Raw genomic sequence first — 15,739 nt, forward strand, 5'->3', positions numbered from 1 at the left:
GCGAGAGGCCCCGTGCACTGGGGCATGCTGCTGAAGAATAGGAGGGAGTAAGAGAACTGGGGGCAGTGGCAGGACTGAGAGAAATGTCACAAGTAGGCAGTGAAGTGAAATGAGATGACAGCACAGAGCTTTCAGCTGTGGAACAGAAAGTGAGTTATTAATGGAGAACAACTCAGGCGTGGTCTATACTAGCAACTTGCGTTGGTATAACTATGTTGTTCTGGGGTGTGGAAAATCCGTACCCCTGAGCGACGCAGTTGTAGTGACCTAACTCCCAGGGTAGACAGCACTATGTCGATGGGAGGGCTTCTGCCGTTGACACAGCTACTGCCTCTCAGGGTGGTGGAGTATCTACACCGTCGATGTAGATAGTGTCTCCACTAAGTGCTACAGCGGCGCAGCTGCATCAGTGTAGCTACATTGCTGCAGCATTTTAAGCGTAAGCAAGCCCTCAGTGTTGGAAAAAGGAGCTACATTGGTGGATCAGTGCAGCTCACAATTCTAATACAGGTAGGCCCTATTTCTGCTCCCACTGAAAGTGGGAAGCATTTGGTCTACACCATCACTCACCGCTTGGCTCCAGTCTTTACTTATTTTCGGGAGCTGGTTATCCCATTAACTGTTGTATTTTTACATCAGGTAGAAACTATTTTTAAGCTCTGCTATTAAGAAATCTAGAATGTTCAAGACAATTTTTTGCTACCTGCATATCCTGTACTTTTGTTACATCTTGTAACATTGTGTGTTTACTTACAGATATCTAGTAGATGAAATTAAGAAAAGAGAAGGATTCCAGCTGCTGTTGGAGGTACGTGACTATAGAACTGAGTTTGTGTTTTTGTCAAATGTCAGTCTGTATTTTGGGTGCATATTTAAATAAACTTTGTAAATTGCTGATGCACAGAAGTGTTAAACCACATCATATTGTCCATATTTCACATAGTCTGTCCATTTCCCTTGCTTCTGGGGTTGTGTAGGCATTGGGACGTAGGGCTTGAGTAATCCCCTTGTATGGCAATTGGTAGGGTTGCAAAAGGACCACCCATCCTAGAGCTATGGCTAAGAACTAGAGCTGGTTGGAATTTTTCAGTTAAAACTTTTGTCCTGAAAGTGGACTCTTCTTCATTTAACCCCCCACCCCGTGCACCGTTTCCCCTGCACTCCCAAATTTCCAGGGCAGAACAACTGGCACTTTTCAACCAGCTCTACTGATAACTTCTTTTTCCCTTCCAATTTACTCCATGGCAAAGTAAATTGATGAAGATCCTGTTTGCAGAGAATGTGCTGAGTAGCAGGGGTCTCGGCTCCTGCCCCTGCTCAGCTCTTTGGCCAATGAGATCAGCACCTGGGGACATCGACGAGGGGAGTCTATTTAGAGGAAGTATGTGTGTGTGTGTAAGTGAAAGGCAGCAATGGGAGAAGGAGCAGAGTAGGCAGGAAGATGGAGAATAACAGGATGGCAGAGGCACAGGGGGAGAAAAAAGGGACTGGAGGAGGAAGGGAGCAGCAGACCCATGAAGAGCAACGGGGTGGAAAGAGAATTAAAACAAACAAACAAACCAGAAGCGAATTGTTTAAAATTGAAATGTGGGTTTATACATGGGCTGCTTTTTTGCTGATTATCCATTAACTGTCATGGTTGGAGTGGAAGTGGAAAGAAACTCTAAACAAATTTTTCCCAGTAAACTTCTGCTAATTTGGAAAGAGCACAAAGGTGCGGGGGGGAGAGGGGGGGATTATCCTGGGTAATAAGGTTTTTTGGCTTGTCTCAAGCCTGTTTGAGTGGCAAGGTGTTCTGGAATTTGTAGTCCAGAAGAACTGGTAGGAATTGTAAACAACTTGGCAGCAATGTGTGCTGGGAAAGGGAAGGCAGGGATGTAAAAGAGCTCAGGGAAGAGGTCAGATCTGATGTGGGGTCCTCTACAGAGTGAAAAACCTGGAGAGAGCAGCCATAGCTGCTGGTGAGCCTCTCCAGTGCCGGGGTGCAGGAGTATGGGTGGGACTTGCAGAAAGTAGCCAAGGAGGGGCTGTGGGAAGGAGGAACGGATGGGAAGAGGCCTGCAGAAGAATAAGAACCCTAAGGAGGAGTAAGCTGCCCATTTGGGAAAAGGCTGCCAGTGACCCAGAAGTGTCAGTCCTGCACCAAGGGTGAAGGTTTTAGGCTTGTGCAAGGAAGCCCATGAAGGAAACTACCTGGGGCAAAAGAGCCTGATGGCAGGATTGGGCAATTGCTTATTGTTTAAAGGCCCCAGGCTGGGACTTCTAGAGAAGGTGGGAGAAAAGCTTTGCCCTCACTCGCTGCATGAAGGGGTAAGATAGTTCAGGCCCTGAGGGGGGGACTGGAAGCTATGTGAAAAATGGCTAAGTGGAGCCAGTTTTTCTTGGACTTCTGTTGACTCTGGAAAAGGTAGAGTTTTCCTCAGATAGTCAGAGGGTTAACCTACCCAGTGAATGAAGGGAAACTGAGGCATGGCTGCATCTGATGAAAGGAAGGTAAGCCATGGACTGCGTGCACCCTCTGCCCTGAAACAGAATTGAGATTAAAACCCCATATTAGTCAGCTAGAGCTTCAGCTCATGAGGAAACTACTATATGTCCAGGGCTTGATCCATTCCTATTCGAGAAATCTGAGACTTTTAGAGCTGAACTTAATTTCATTCTTTGGCAGCAGGTGGCAAGTCTGCTGATCTCGTCCTGCTGATAACGATATTCTCCTTGCTGATCAAATAATGTATTAAATGCAGTTTAAAGTGAGGCAGCAACTATAAATAGTTCCCAGTGCCCTTTCATGAAAGAATTTGGCATGGTCTAGGTAGTCTCCACGTGCTTGGGAGGAGGTCTGGAACTACCAGCAGTGTTTGCATTGGTGCAAAATGATGGTGTGATCTAGCTATCTTCTTCCTTATTTCAACATTTGTTCCTTCTTTTTCAGCCAGCATCAGTGAGAACTGTGGGTATAGTAGGGTTTAGTAGTGGGGAGGTATGTTCTAATCCTCTCCATCCTTTGCCCCCACCCCCCCCCCCCAAGTAGAGCACTGAATTGCAAAGACATGACAGGTCACTGTTAAGGAGGTAGAGTTTTTTGGGGAAGTTTGAACAGAACTGGGATTCATTAACTGTTTCTCTGGATGGTACTATGTGTCCTTCATTTGTCCCAGAAGAGACTGGGCTGAATCTGTAGGGGCCTATTGGGAAAATTTGTGAATCCTACACGCAGAAGCCTCATAAGTATGAAGTGTCCTAATTTTAACCAACTGTGAATGGTCATTGTTGATGTTGGGAGACTCACAGCAAGCTCTGAATTGAGCATAAAACCTAAGAGAGATACTCAGGAGTGGGGTGGAGAAGTAGAGTCTTCCTTTGTTCCACAGTCACGTTCAGAAATTTTGAGAGACTGTCTCCTGGGCAGGACTTGTACATCACCTCAAGGAGTTTGGGACTCTTATTAAACGCATGGAATTCTGGCATCAGGTCCATCATTATACCGTATGAGTACCAGGCGGTCAAAAAAATTGCCATTACAAGGGTTTTTTAAATGGTTTTCTGAAACCAAATTTTTCTGATTTTTTTTTGTGTGCATTATTATTGAAATAATGCAAAACTATTGAAATTTTGACGAAATTGATGAAATTTCAATTTTTTTCACTTGAAATTAAAAATTAAGGAAAAATCAAAATTTAAGTTTTAATTTTGAAATTTTGCTAAAATGCCCACCTTCTCTCTGCTTCCCTTCCCTCCTCCTTTTTTCCACTGGAAAAGGAAGGGAGGGGTGTGTGTGTGTGTGTGTGTGTGTGTGTGTGTGTAAAACCTTGAAGACTCCCCTTCCCGTCCGGAGTGGGGAAAGCAGGGGTGGGTGTAGGCATTGTATAAGAGTAAAGGGGGTGAAAAAATATAAAAGTCAGCATTTGCGGTTTTTTACTATGGCAACTAAACAAAAGCACCTTCAATCTGATGAGTTTTTTTTTTTTGATGAAACTTTCTAAAGCTCAAATGTTTTAGCTGAAAAATTTCACAGAAATATACTAGAACTTTTTGACCCGCTCTTGTGAATATGATGTGACGTGAGAGAGAGAAATAAGCAATCATTTTTTCTCTTACTCAGCCAGAGTATGCGAACATTTGCTTTTGGTACATTCCATCAAGCTTAAGAAAAATGGAGGAAGGACCTGAGTTCTGGGAGAAGCTCCATCAGGTGAGTAGTACATGTATGGCTTACTGGTTTATTATGATTATCCCTTCTGCCAGGGAATGAGGAGAAATAGCTCCTGGATGTGCCCACCATTAACCCATCAATAGAATGTTGTTTAATCCTTAGATAGATGTTAATAGGATTTCTAAGTTTATTATGCTCTCTATTTAGACAAGGCTAATTAAGATTCTTTCTTAATATAACAAAAGCAGATATTATGCAAGTATTCAGTTTACTATCAAAACTGTTAGACGATGGAGTTGAGAGAAGAGGAACAGTATTGTCTGTATCTCTTGTCTAGACAGAGCATTCATTACCTATTTCAGACACTTAACATTGTCCTTGGGACTTGTCTTGCATTATCAATGGATAATGTAAGGGAAGATGTGCTTAAGAATACATTTCTGATGTTAAGCAACCCATAAAAGGAAGTAGGACTAGAATGGAAAAAAAAATAATGGTGAGCCTTTTGGTAACTTTTGTCACTCTTATGGAAAATTACTAACATTTTGAAAATGTACTAAATTCCTTGATCAGAGTAAATTAACTAAAGAGGAGCCAACAGTTAAGATTAATTAGAAAAGTAATGGAAACTGGGATATCTGTGTATTCTTGACTAAGAAACTCTGCCACAAAGTGAGCCAAGCCGATTGTTGGTGGGTGGCTTGTTCTGCTTTTCCTTTTAACATACATTAAACTAGGCAGTAGAATTTCAAGGTGGAATGAGGATATGTAAATCCTAGACACAGCTAGGAAATCTTTTCTGCAGAGCCCAGCTCTTCTCCCAATGGTGCTCACAACACAAAAAGACCCCCTTTGAATTTAAAGCAGGATACTTCTGTCTTTTGGGATGAGATCTTCTCTCCCCCAAATATATTATTGTTTAAAAAAAAAAGGAAAAGGAAAAAAAGAAAAGAAAAAGAAGTATTACCTAACATTTTTACAAGCCCCATAAGCAAAAATGGGTCAGGTACTCAGCTGGTAAAAGTCAGCAGAGCTCCATTGACTGCAACAGAGCTATGCTGTTTTACATCAGCTGAGGATCTGGCCCATGGTCCCTGCGCCAAGAAGCTTATAAAATACATTAGGTGCTCTATGGCCCCAAGCAGGGTGGGGGAAAAAAGAGAGGTTTCCATATTCCGTATCGCAAGATGCCGCTCATGTTGGGTCAGATCATGAGGACCCCTTAACGCAAGATGCTTCCTCTCCCCTTCATACACAACTGTCAATGGCCTATCACTGTAACAGTGCCTGTGCCCTCAGTGAGCAAGACTCTGAAAACGGGGCAGGGAGGAGCATAGAAGAGGGGAGGTGATGGCCCCCCACCTTTCTCTGTGCCCACTTGTGTAGAAGGGCTGGCACACTAGGGAGGAGGGAAGGGGTAGAGATGGAATAGAGTGAGCACCTTAAGGCACACAGAGAATGCCTTCCTGAGTCTCCCCAGTGCTTCCCCTGGAGCAGTGCAGCTCCACGCACCACCTATCAGGGCTGTGGTGTAAATACCGCAACATATCCCATTCTGTTAGCTTTGTTAAGTTAGCTTTTATAAGGTTGGAACGGGACTGTGCATCCCAGTAGAAAGTAGGTTGTAAGAAAGGATTTGGAGGAAAGAAAGGGAGTTTCTGTACAAAGGAAGGGAAGAGTGTTTTCCTTCGCCTTCCCAATAATCCAGGGAGCAGCTCTGCGGTTATTTTATTTCTCCATCCCCAACAATGGGGGGAGGCAAATGTGGGACACAAAGTGCAACAAAGACGCTCAATGAGGGAGAGAAGCAGAAAAGAATATAGCTGAAAGATTCGAACACCTGGGGGTTAATGTCTTTAACATCAGTATAATTTAGTTCCATGATTCAATGTTGATTTAAATATTTTACAATAATTAATCTAATAATTAATACTAAACTAATTAGTGAAAAGGTGGAAGAAAAGAGGGTAGTGAGGAGTGCAATCCTTGCCAAGAGGCTTAAGACTTAGATAGTTGAAGATTTAAGAGGCTTGTTGCATCATGTCATCATAATTCAGTGTGGGGATGTATACGATTTCCTTCTTAACTGCTGGCACTTCCTGAATATCTTCATTATTTCACTAAAACGAACATTAAAAAAAATTAATTTACAATATCTCTTCATACCATACTTAAACACAGTAAATTATTCCATTTAGACAAAGATCAGTCATCTACTTTTTTGATGATCTGCAAGTCTGTGAATAATTAAGTGAGGATGTATGTTAGAAATTCCTTGTGCAAGTCACTGATTTATTACACTGCATAATCAGCAATAGAACTCAGAATTATACATGATTTTCTAAGGTTATTTAAGTTTAGTGCTTATGAAAGATGCTAAGCTAACAGCACTGGGACCATATACTCAGCCTTGCTAAGGGGACTTTGTGCCATTAGAGTGGTGCAAAATAACCTTAAAGCTTACCTGCACGTTGGCTTTACTCCAGATTTCATGGCCCACGTGGTGCAGGGCATGAGTCAGGACTGGCTGAGGCCATGGCGTGATCTGATTATGATGTCACAGCTATTGTTGTCCTGAACAAACTGTTATCTCTCTCAAAGCATTTTTCCATTTAATGCTTACTGTAAATTTGTACAGAATATAAAACTAGAATGCAGGCTCCTATAAATGCAAAAATCTGTGGGTGGGTGGGGGAGGAGGAGGAGGGGGAATGGACTTGCTATACCACTAGAAGCAGATGTGATACTGTCAACAGTAGATCTTCATCGGGGTATATACTGGGGCATTTTAAAGAGCAGAAGACAATGAAAGTGGAGGGGAAAAATAAGGTTGCCAGACATTAGTAATGTACTGAAATGGGCTTTATTTGGAGCATTCAGCACTTTACCATAAAAGACTAAAATATTTTCAAGCTTACAGTAGCAGCTAGGGGTCCCATTGAAAATCAGGGCCTCATTGTGCTAGGACCTGTACACATGCACAGAGTGAGAGAGTCGTTGCTCTAAAGAGCTTATATCACCTTAAATGCCTCTTGAGTTCCTGGCACACAGCACAAACTCCAGAGCAAAAATGGATTCAAACCAAATGCTTTAAAACAAGATTCTGAAAAAGTAAAAGAAGATGATAGGAGGGATTTCTTTCTTGGGCTTATAAAAAAATAAGTGGCGTGTCCTGGTAAATGGGAAGCTTTTGTTACAATCAAATAGGAAATTAGTGTGGATCTCTGTATGCTTCTCACTGCAAAATAAAGGAAATTGCTTCTAACCTGGAATTGATGCAGCTCATTGGATAAAGTGACAAGCCTTGAATAGCTTTGTTAGTACCATACATGCCCCCTGGTGGTTTTTTTGCTGCTTATTCTTTTATGAATGCACTGTAAATAGGTATGATTTTAAAACAAAGGGAGCCAATGGAATATATAGAGCTAATTAAAGACATGATAAAGAAAGAAAACTGAAAACTGTGATGCTCCCTACCATATGGGAAGGGGAGGGAAAGGAAAGTGGAAACTTAAACCCAGCCCCCTCTACACTTCAAATGGTATCATTTCATAACTACAGGTATCCATGTGCATTTTTGTTCATAGAGGGGTCAAGTTCTGCACCCCCCCATCCCCCCCCCCGGCTCTGTTTGCAGGGCCCCAGCAGCACAGAGGAAGGAAACTGGTTCCATCACTGTAGCTGGGGATTACTGTTGCATGAGAGAATCCCCACAAGGCATTGAGATTGCATAGTTGGTTCCTGGTCATGCCACCCCTGCAGCCTCCTGTCCCGGGCCGTGTTGGGGAGGAGAAGGGGTTTGTCAGGGGTGCAGCTGGAGCATGTTGCTCTCCTCTACTGACCAATGACATTGCCAGCTGGTATATTTTAGAGGAGATTGCAGGCTGCTCCAAACTCTGCTGGGCCTGGGACAAGCATAAAACCAGCACCAAGAAAAGGGAGTAGTAACTTTCTTCTGGTTGATTCCCTATTCTACTGGCCCATTGGAATCTGTGCTCAGAAGAGGATATGGGCCATAATTTTATGTGTTCGTGTAGGATGAAGTTTATCCCAGTGCAGAGGACCAAAGGAACATACTAGACACCAGGTAAGCCCAGAAAGCCGGATTTAAGTGATGTAATTGACCAAGTGGTGGGTCCTTTGCACTGGGGTGAATTTCATCTGTATTGTATTTCTGAACAATGTATGTTCGCGCATCATATTCCTGTCATGTCTGTACGGCTTCTATACAAAATTATTTTAGTTCTGATACTGGCCTTTTAGTCTGAAAGTTTATTTGGATTTTGCCTTTTTGTGTTTGGATGCTGTCCTTTATAGGATTTTTTGGTCAAGTTTTACAAAAATTAGTTTGATTATATTTCAGTGACCAGAAGGCAAAGCATTTTATGAGTGTAAGATACTTTTTCTGCACTCGTATGTAGCTGTGCTATAAAACCTAAACCTTGGTGTGTCATTTCCCCCTTTATCCAGACTAACTCCTTCCCACTCCTACCCACCTTTTGGAGAAAAACATGTTTCTGGTTAGCGGATAGTGAGGTTGGTAAAAGAGCCTATCACATGAGTAGTGTTCTGATACATTTATAGACTGAAAAGTTGTCTATCAATGTAGAAACGTAAGGGGGTTGAAATAGGGTTGCCTTCACAACTTCCGAGTCTTGTAGTATTAATCAAATAGAAATCAAGGGCCCAATTCTGCACACCCAAAATATCCATTGACTGCAGTAGGAGTTTTGAGTGGGCAAGAAATGCAAGACCTAGAATAATCTGGATGACTAGTATTTGCCCCTTCATTATTTATCTTAGGACAGCAAAAAATTAATGGCACAATTCACAGCTGCTACATTAAACAAGAGGGCCAACTTTTTGCACAGCCAAATGGCCCCTTGGTATCACTGTGAGTTTTGTCTGCATATGGTATGCAGGATTTGGGCTCAGAGTGTTCTCTTTTACCCCATCACTCTCTTTACATTACTTTACATTTCCCTTTTCCTCATTAAGAAATTTGACTTTAAAAATGTGTACTTCGGGAGAGTAGGTGTTGCAGTCCTGATTCTGTAAACTCTTGTTTACATGAGTAATTCTTAATCTCAGCAAAGTCTCATGGGCTGTAGAATCAGTCTGTGTGAGCCAAAGAGTCCTCCTATAAGGACTCCTCCAATTCCCATTAAAATAAATGGAGAGATTTGCACTGAAATCCATGGGAGTGGGATTGGCCCGACAGTCATAGCTATGATGGATTGGGAGATGCTCTGTAATAATTTATTAATACTGTTTGTCGGGCTGTTTTCTGCATGACTATAATTGCTTAATGCAACTGGAGAATGTCTTCAAAAATGGGCAGGAAAGGAAAGAATGGCTCAAGATAAGCCACCCCTTTGCTTGAGAATTGTTAAGGGACAATGCCAGGACTGCTAGCTTTAAAGAGTATGTCTACACTTGAAGGGTAACATCGCCGGCGATTACATTGCCGCTCAGACCTACTTCTCTGCAGCCAACTCTTCCCCTGTTCCCGGTACTGAGACTCACCAGACCTTGTATGCATTGCTGCTATGCTTGTGCTTGTTCCTTTATAAACTCTTGTGGACGCTTCTGCTGCTCAGCCTTCCACGCAAGGAGGGACTGTCGTTCTACCTAGTAGGATGCCAGGAACAATTGCATAGCCTTCTGCATCTCCATTTGTTGCTCCACTAACCATAGTAGTGTCTGCTCCATCACCCAAATGCTGTCTGTTTGCACCGGCTTTCCCTGTCTAGTCCTCTGTCACCACAGCTGCGGGAATCACAATCCTGGACAACCCCCCATGCGTAACAGGGGCCAGTCTCCACTCCTGTTCTCTTCCCGTAGAAACCACACAGGTTCCACCGGGTGTGCTCTCAGTGAAACTTTGTCAGTTTCTCTTCACCAGTATCACCACAGTCCCATGCCTATATACAATATTAGCCAAGCTTTAGGCCCTCTCAGCAGGACCTGAGGGCAGAGAGGTCTCCCCACTCTGAGGCCCCTGAATGACTAGACTCAGCTAGCCCTGTTCCTCCCTCTTCTGACCCCCTCCACTTCCTTCCTGTGCCTACTTTATCAGCCCTGGACTGATGGGGCCAATTGAGTTTTTATCCCACCCAGCCCACCAGCCTGATCAGATAATTACCCCCAATCAGCTTCTCCTGGGGCACTAATTAGCATCTAAGTGACCAGAGTGCAGGCTCCCCTATTCACTCCCTGCACTCTGTCACAGTCTTCGATTGTGGCAAAACCCATCATGGCCAAAATGGTCATGGAAGAGGGACCAGAAAGGAAGGAAAACAATCAGGGAGGATGGAGACAAAGAGGAAATTAAAACACCAAGGTTTGGGAGAATGGCAGAAACAAAGTGAAAGACTGAACCCTCTAGGGCGGAGCTATAGTGTATAACAAGACTGGGACTTTTGTGGTGTTGGGGGGGAGGGATAAACCACTGCAGAAGGCATTGCTTCCACTTGGCCTGGGCCTTCTAAATCTTCTATGCAGCCTTAGTAAAACCTCGAAAGGCCCAATTCATTTATACTTCCATTCCAGATGTTGAAAGAACACTTCCACAGCACATGAAATACTGTTTGCAGATTGATTTTTTTTTTTTTTTAAAAGCATTGAATTAAAATAAACCCTCTGGATTTCAAAATATCTCAGTGTGAACAGCTTTTATGGGGTGTTTCCTGGGAGAAAGAGGGTAAAGAGCCTTTTTTTTTTTTTTTTTTTTTTCCAAACTGAAGGACCATAGACTCCAAGGATGCTGGGGCTTGGTAGGGCTGGATTCTTCATTTCCCTGCACTTTGTGCCATTCCAAATTGTGTTGCCTGATGGGAAAGGCACCTCAAGCTGTGGACTGGCATTCTCCTATGGCTGGCTTCTCTCTAAGGGCTTGTCTTCACGTACAGTGCGACAATGGGGCAGCTGCATTGATGCAGCTGGGCCTCTGTAGTGAAGGCGCTGCTGCGCCGATGGGAGAGCTTCTCCTGTCAGCGTAGTTAATCCACCTCCTGTTGACATAGCGCTGTCTACGTGGGGGGTCAGGTCGGTATAACTACATTGCTAAGCGGTGTGGATTTTTCACACCCTTGAGCGATATAGTTATGCCAGGATAGGTCTGCAGTGTAGGCCTGGCCTAAATAAAAACAAAATAGTCTTTTGCGTCAATTTGAAGTGGATGCAGCATTTTACCAGGTCTGAACAATAGAATTTTGCCCTCCCTTTACTTAGGGTAGAAGTAAGGAAGAAGAAAATCTGTCTCCACGTCTGTCCCGGATAAGTGAGTTCTCAGACAGTCTTTGTCTCTTTGCATAGGAAATGAGGCCATGGTAGAAAGCCTGTGACACGCTTTTCTGAGCCATGATATCCTCCGTCAGTGTGTTTGTGTGGACGAAGAGTTAGAAAGGTAGACTGTCTGAGCATTCTAATAAGGAAATAGTGGTTTTGATTCACCGGCTCAGTTACTCCATTGCTTTCAGTAGTTACAGTGGTGTAAAACTGGAGAGCCACAGTGGTAATCAGGCTCGGAGTATTAGGAGTTATTTGAGGAATGGAGAGAAAATAGTCACGAGCAGAATCTGCTGAAAAGAGGAACAAAGAAGAAATTGGCATGTCCTGGATTAGCCAGCCCTCTCTACCATGCAAGTTGAACGGTGCAACACCACCCAGCCAGAAAATAGACTGAATTTTTTAAAAAATTGCTAGTGTTGACACTATTTAAAGAGCATAGGAAACTAGTGGAAATTTAGGCTGAATGTGTCTCATTAGCTAATCCTGAGCACACCCTTGAGAGTTAGGTAATTAATGAGGTAGTATTTTACCAATGAGGAAACTGAGGCAAAGAGATTAAGTAGTTCGCTCCATAGATGGAGCGGGGTTAGAACGTGAGTTCCTGACTCCTACCCCTGCATGCATGCATTTACTGATTCATCCTAATTGTTTCAAAATAGCTCAATAATAGCAACTCTTGGACATGTTTTGCCATATTCAGCAGCATTGCAGAATCCGTTCGCTATTGCTGTAGAGATTAAATGGAACAAAAATTACATGTTTTGCCACAGATTCCAGGAAGCTTTCAGGAATTGCTCATCACACTTTTCAGATATGATGATTTTTATCAGACTTATCTAGAATAAACATTACTGTTCTTGAAATGACGGTGGTAGAACTAGGTTAGGAGTAATGGTGACTCTCTAGTGGCACTGAGTTAAACCTCAATTTTTAGAAAAAGATGTTGGATTATTACATCTCCTGCATTTGCCAGTTTCTCTCTGATAAGCATAGTCAACGTCTTACTACTTATTTTACTGTCAGCTACTTAACCCCCCCCCCCTCAAAAAAAACTAGGGGTCCCAGGCAGCAGAGGATTTTGTGTCGGCAGTATGATTTTTGCAGAAAGTAATTTTTTTGTCATTCCTGCCCTATTTACCATCAAATATCTTCAATTCTGAGGCTTACGTATTAGCCAGTGCATGGTGATACACTCTGCATAATCGGTCAGCTTCAGTTAGTGTGTCTGGATCCCTGACTCCACCCGGCCCCTTTGAACAAACAGCATAATTTTTGCTCTGCTTAAATCTGAGTACTTACTTTCTATTCCTTCATTCCCTTTTGAAGTTTTAAAATATCAGTTGGTATTTAATATGATCTTTTATACCTGCTCTAGTGGGTTTTTTCCCCCCGGGAAGATGCATTCCAAGGTTCAACAAGAGGTTAATTTTGTGTTACTTAGCTCTGTTTACTTCTGTACGGTGCTATACGCTTCTTTTATAAAGTGTCATTGTGTTCGTGCATCTCTGTGCACCTCTTCATTATGCAGTGTCTTTCTCCATGCTGTACACACATTAATAACCAATGATGGAAGAAAAAAGAGTTTGAGTTACATGCTGAACTCCAAACTACAGTTATTTTGAATGTGTCACAGATAATGTTTAATGGACTAGGGATCAAAATGAAACCTGATATACATCACAGGAGAACTCGATAATTGAAGCATCCCAAGAATGTCTAAGCATTGGAATCTTGAGCTCGCTAGAAGCTTTATTCATTCAGTGCCCAGATTTTACCTGACTAAAGGCCTTTTCTTCTCTTTTAACAAATATAGATCAGATTTTAATGCACAGAATTAATGGCTACAGCTTGCATTGTGCCATCTCCAGCCATGCTCATCCCTGACTGTTCAGAGGAAGGAGACTAGATCCTCTGCCCCCAATATATTGATGATGGAGAAATCCCCTCCTGGTCAGCTGAAGCCCTGAAGCACAAGCTTTTAGGAACAAAAGACAAAAACCAAAAGTGAGCCCCAGGGGTGCTGAGCCCTGCCCCTACCATCACAAGTAACCCCATCATATACAGATTGTGTAATACAGATTGCAATGGTCTTTGTTTGCACAGTTTAAAGGCAGTTTCTCTTACTGCCGGTGTGTGGTAACAGGAGTGTCTTTGGTTATGTAAAATATTTATGAAGTTACTTAAATGTCAGAAGTAGTAATTGTTGTAAATCACAATCTTATAAATGAGTAATGAACACTGGGTTGTCTATTAGTATCGGCTTTTTGAACAAACCTTTTCCACAAGAAGAGAGGTTGTCTCTGGTTACAAACCTTTTCACCATATTAGTGTAGTCATTAATATTGCACTGTAGTGTTCATTCCCATTTATACTAGGGATGTAAAATGTTAGCTGCATAAGCAGTAGTCTTACCAGTTAGCTGGCCTTAACTGTTAACCCTGGGCTGGCGGGCTGGCCGGCCCCAGTGGCCCGGATCTGGCCGCCCAGTCCGCCAACCCCAGTGGCCCCACGCTGTCTGCCCAGTCCGCTGACCCCAGCTGCCCTGCACCACCTGGCTGGAGCGCTGGAGCAGTGCCTCCAGAGCAGCGCTCCCTGGCTAGAGCAGGCCCAGCGGCACCAGTCGGATCGGCCCCAGCCGCTTAATCAGTTAACCATTTAAATGAAATATTTTTAATCATTTCAATGGTTAACTTTTTAAACCGTGTTTACACCCCTAATTTATACCTAACCACTCCATTACTACCCGGTCAGCTCAGCTGATTGTACCATTCCTGTCCAGGGTAACCGGCACCAGCTGTGTGCTGCAAGTGCCTGGTGCATCCTAGCATTCTGCTGGTTTCAGTGTAAAGTTAATGAATGACGACAATGTGCCCTGTGTGGTGGAATGCCAGTGATGAAAGAAGTAATTACACATTGATGATCTGGACAATTTATCTTCTCCTGGGTAGAAGCTGTGAGGTTCTTTCACTCGTAAACATGGAAGCCCTCGGGTCATCTGTTTGCCAGAGGACCAGACTGGACTCCCTTTTGGAGCTTCTCCTTAATCATCCAGAAAACAGTGACTGTTTAACCATGTGAATGTTCCCTTTGGTTTTCCCCACCTCTTAGGGGGGATCTGCCATGCTAGCCCAGAAAGTGAGACAAAGTTGGGCCAATTTTGCCCCTAGTAACTCCTTTGGGGAAAGACTCCATTACACCAGGGATGAACTTGGTCCTGGAAACGGAACCTGTTGCTCACGTACAGTACTGCAAAACACTGGCACTAGGTTGCAAGACTCAGCTCTGTTATGGGGAATTTTTGAAAGAGATGGCAAAAATATACCCAAGTTACTCATATAATGGGAACAATGGTTTAACTAGATATTACATAAAGGCTGCCAATGTAAAGGTATGGCTAGATTGTTGCTTTAAGCCACTGTGTGGAGAGTATGCCGAGAGACCAAGAAGGAGTAGGGGGTTCTGGAAGCATTCTGCCTGAGCAGCCAAAGAGTGCCTCTGGGAACTATTGCGGAGCAAATACCGGAACAATAGCTCATCTTCCACCTTTATGCAGGGGGTGACATGCATTCTCTGCTGGAGGCTGCAGAAGAGGAATGGGATGCATCCCCTTTGAGGTGTCTCGTGTTGGCAGCAGTTCTAGGCTGCTACAGTGCTTGTGTCTTTACTCTGACAATGAAGAGACACGATGCATGGGAGTGTGTGGGAGGGGGAGGGGAAGGCAGACAGTTTTCGTGCCTTGTCCCTCCTTTGGCAGTCTAGCGGAGGGGAGACAGTCATACAAGCTGTGTGAAAACAGACTGTTAGTAGTTTCAACTCCTTCCACTTGAAAGTTTGAAGACCCCAAGAGATGGAGAATATCCCACTTCCCTTGGTAGTTTGTTCCAGTGGTTAATCAGCATCATTGTTGAAAATTTGTATTTACTTGCAATGTGTGTGGCTTCATTTTGCAGTAGGGAGGTCTTGTTATGCCTTTCTCTGCTAGATTGAAGAGCCCTTTAGTACCTAATATTTTCTCCCCACAAAGGTACTTATGCACTGTAACGAAGTCACCACTCAATCCTCTTTTTGGTAAGCTAAACTTATAGAGCACTTTAAGTCTCGTTGTGAGGCATTGTCACCAGCTCTTGAATCAATTTTGTGGCTCTTGTCTGCACCCTCTCCAATTTTTCAACATCCTTTTTAAAAATCTGGATACCTGAACTGGACACAGTATTCTAGCATGCCCTCTTCCCTACTTCTACTCTCTTCTCCCCTGTTTATACATCCAAGGATCACATTCGCCTTTTTTGCCAC

The 15,739-nt window shown here is 43.3% G+C and overlaps 1 protein-coding gene across 2 annotated transcripts in view; it reads left to right on the forward strand.

Moving 5' to 3' along the window:
- GADL1 (glutamate decarboxylase like 1) overlaps positions 1-15,739 on the forward strand; it is a 111,582-nt gene that overhangs the window by 63,525 nt on the left and 32,318 nt on the right. For both annotated transcript variants that reach the window (XM_074945622.1, XM_074945621.1), the window contains exons 13-14: positions 757-808; positions 4,103-4,192. In XM_074945622.1, coding sequence (XP_074801723.1) covers positions 757-808; positions 4,103-4,192 — 142 coding nt within the window. The remainder of the gene's footprint in view (positions 1-756; positions 809-4,102; positions 4,193-15,739) is intronic.

This window comes from Natator depressus, chromosome 2 (assembly GCF_965152275.1).
Source record: "Natator depressus isolate rNatDep1 chromosome 2, rNatDep2.hap1, whole genome shotgun sequence".
In the NCBI taxonomy this organism is placed as follows: domain Eukaryota; kingdom Metazoa; phylum Chordata; order Testudines; family Cheloniidae; genus Natator; species Natator depressus.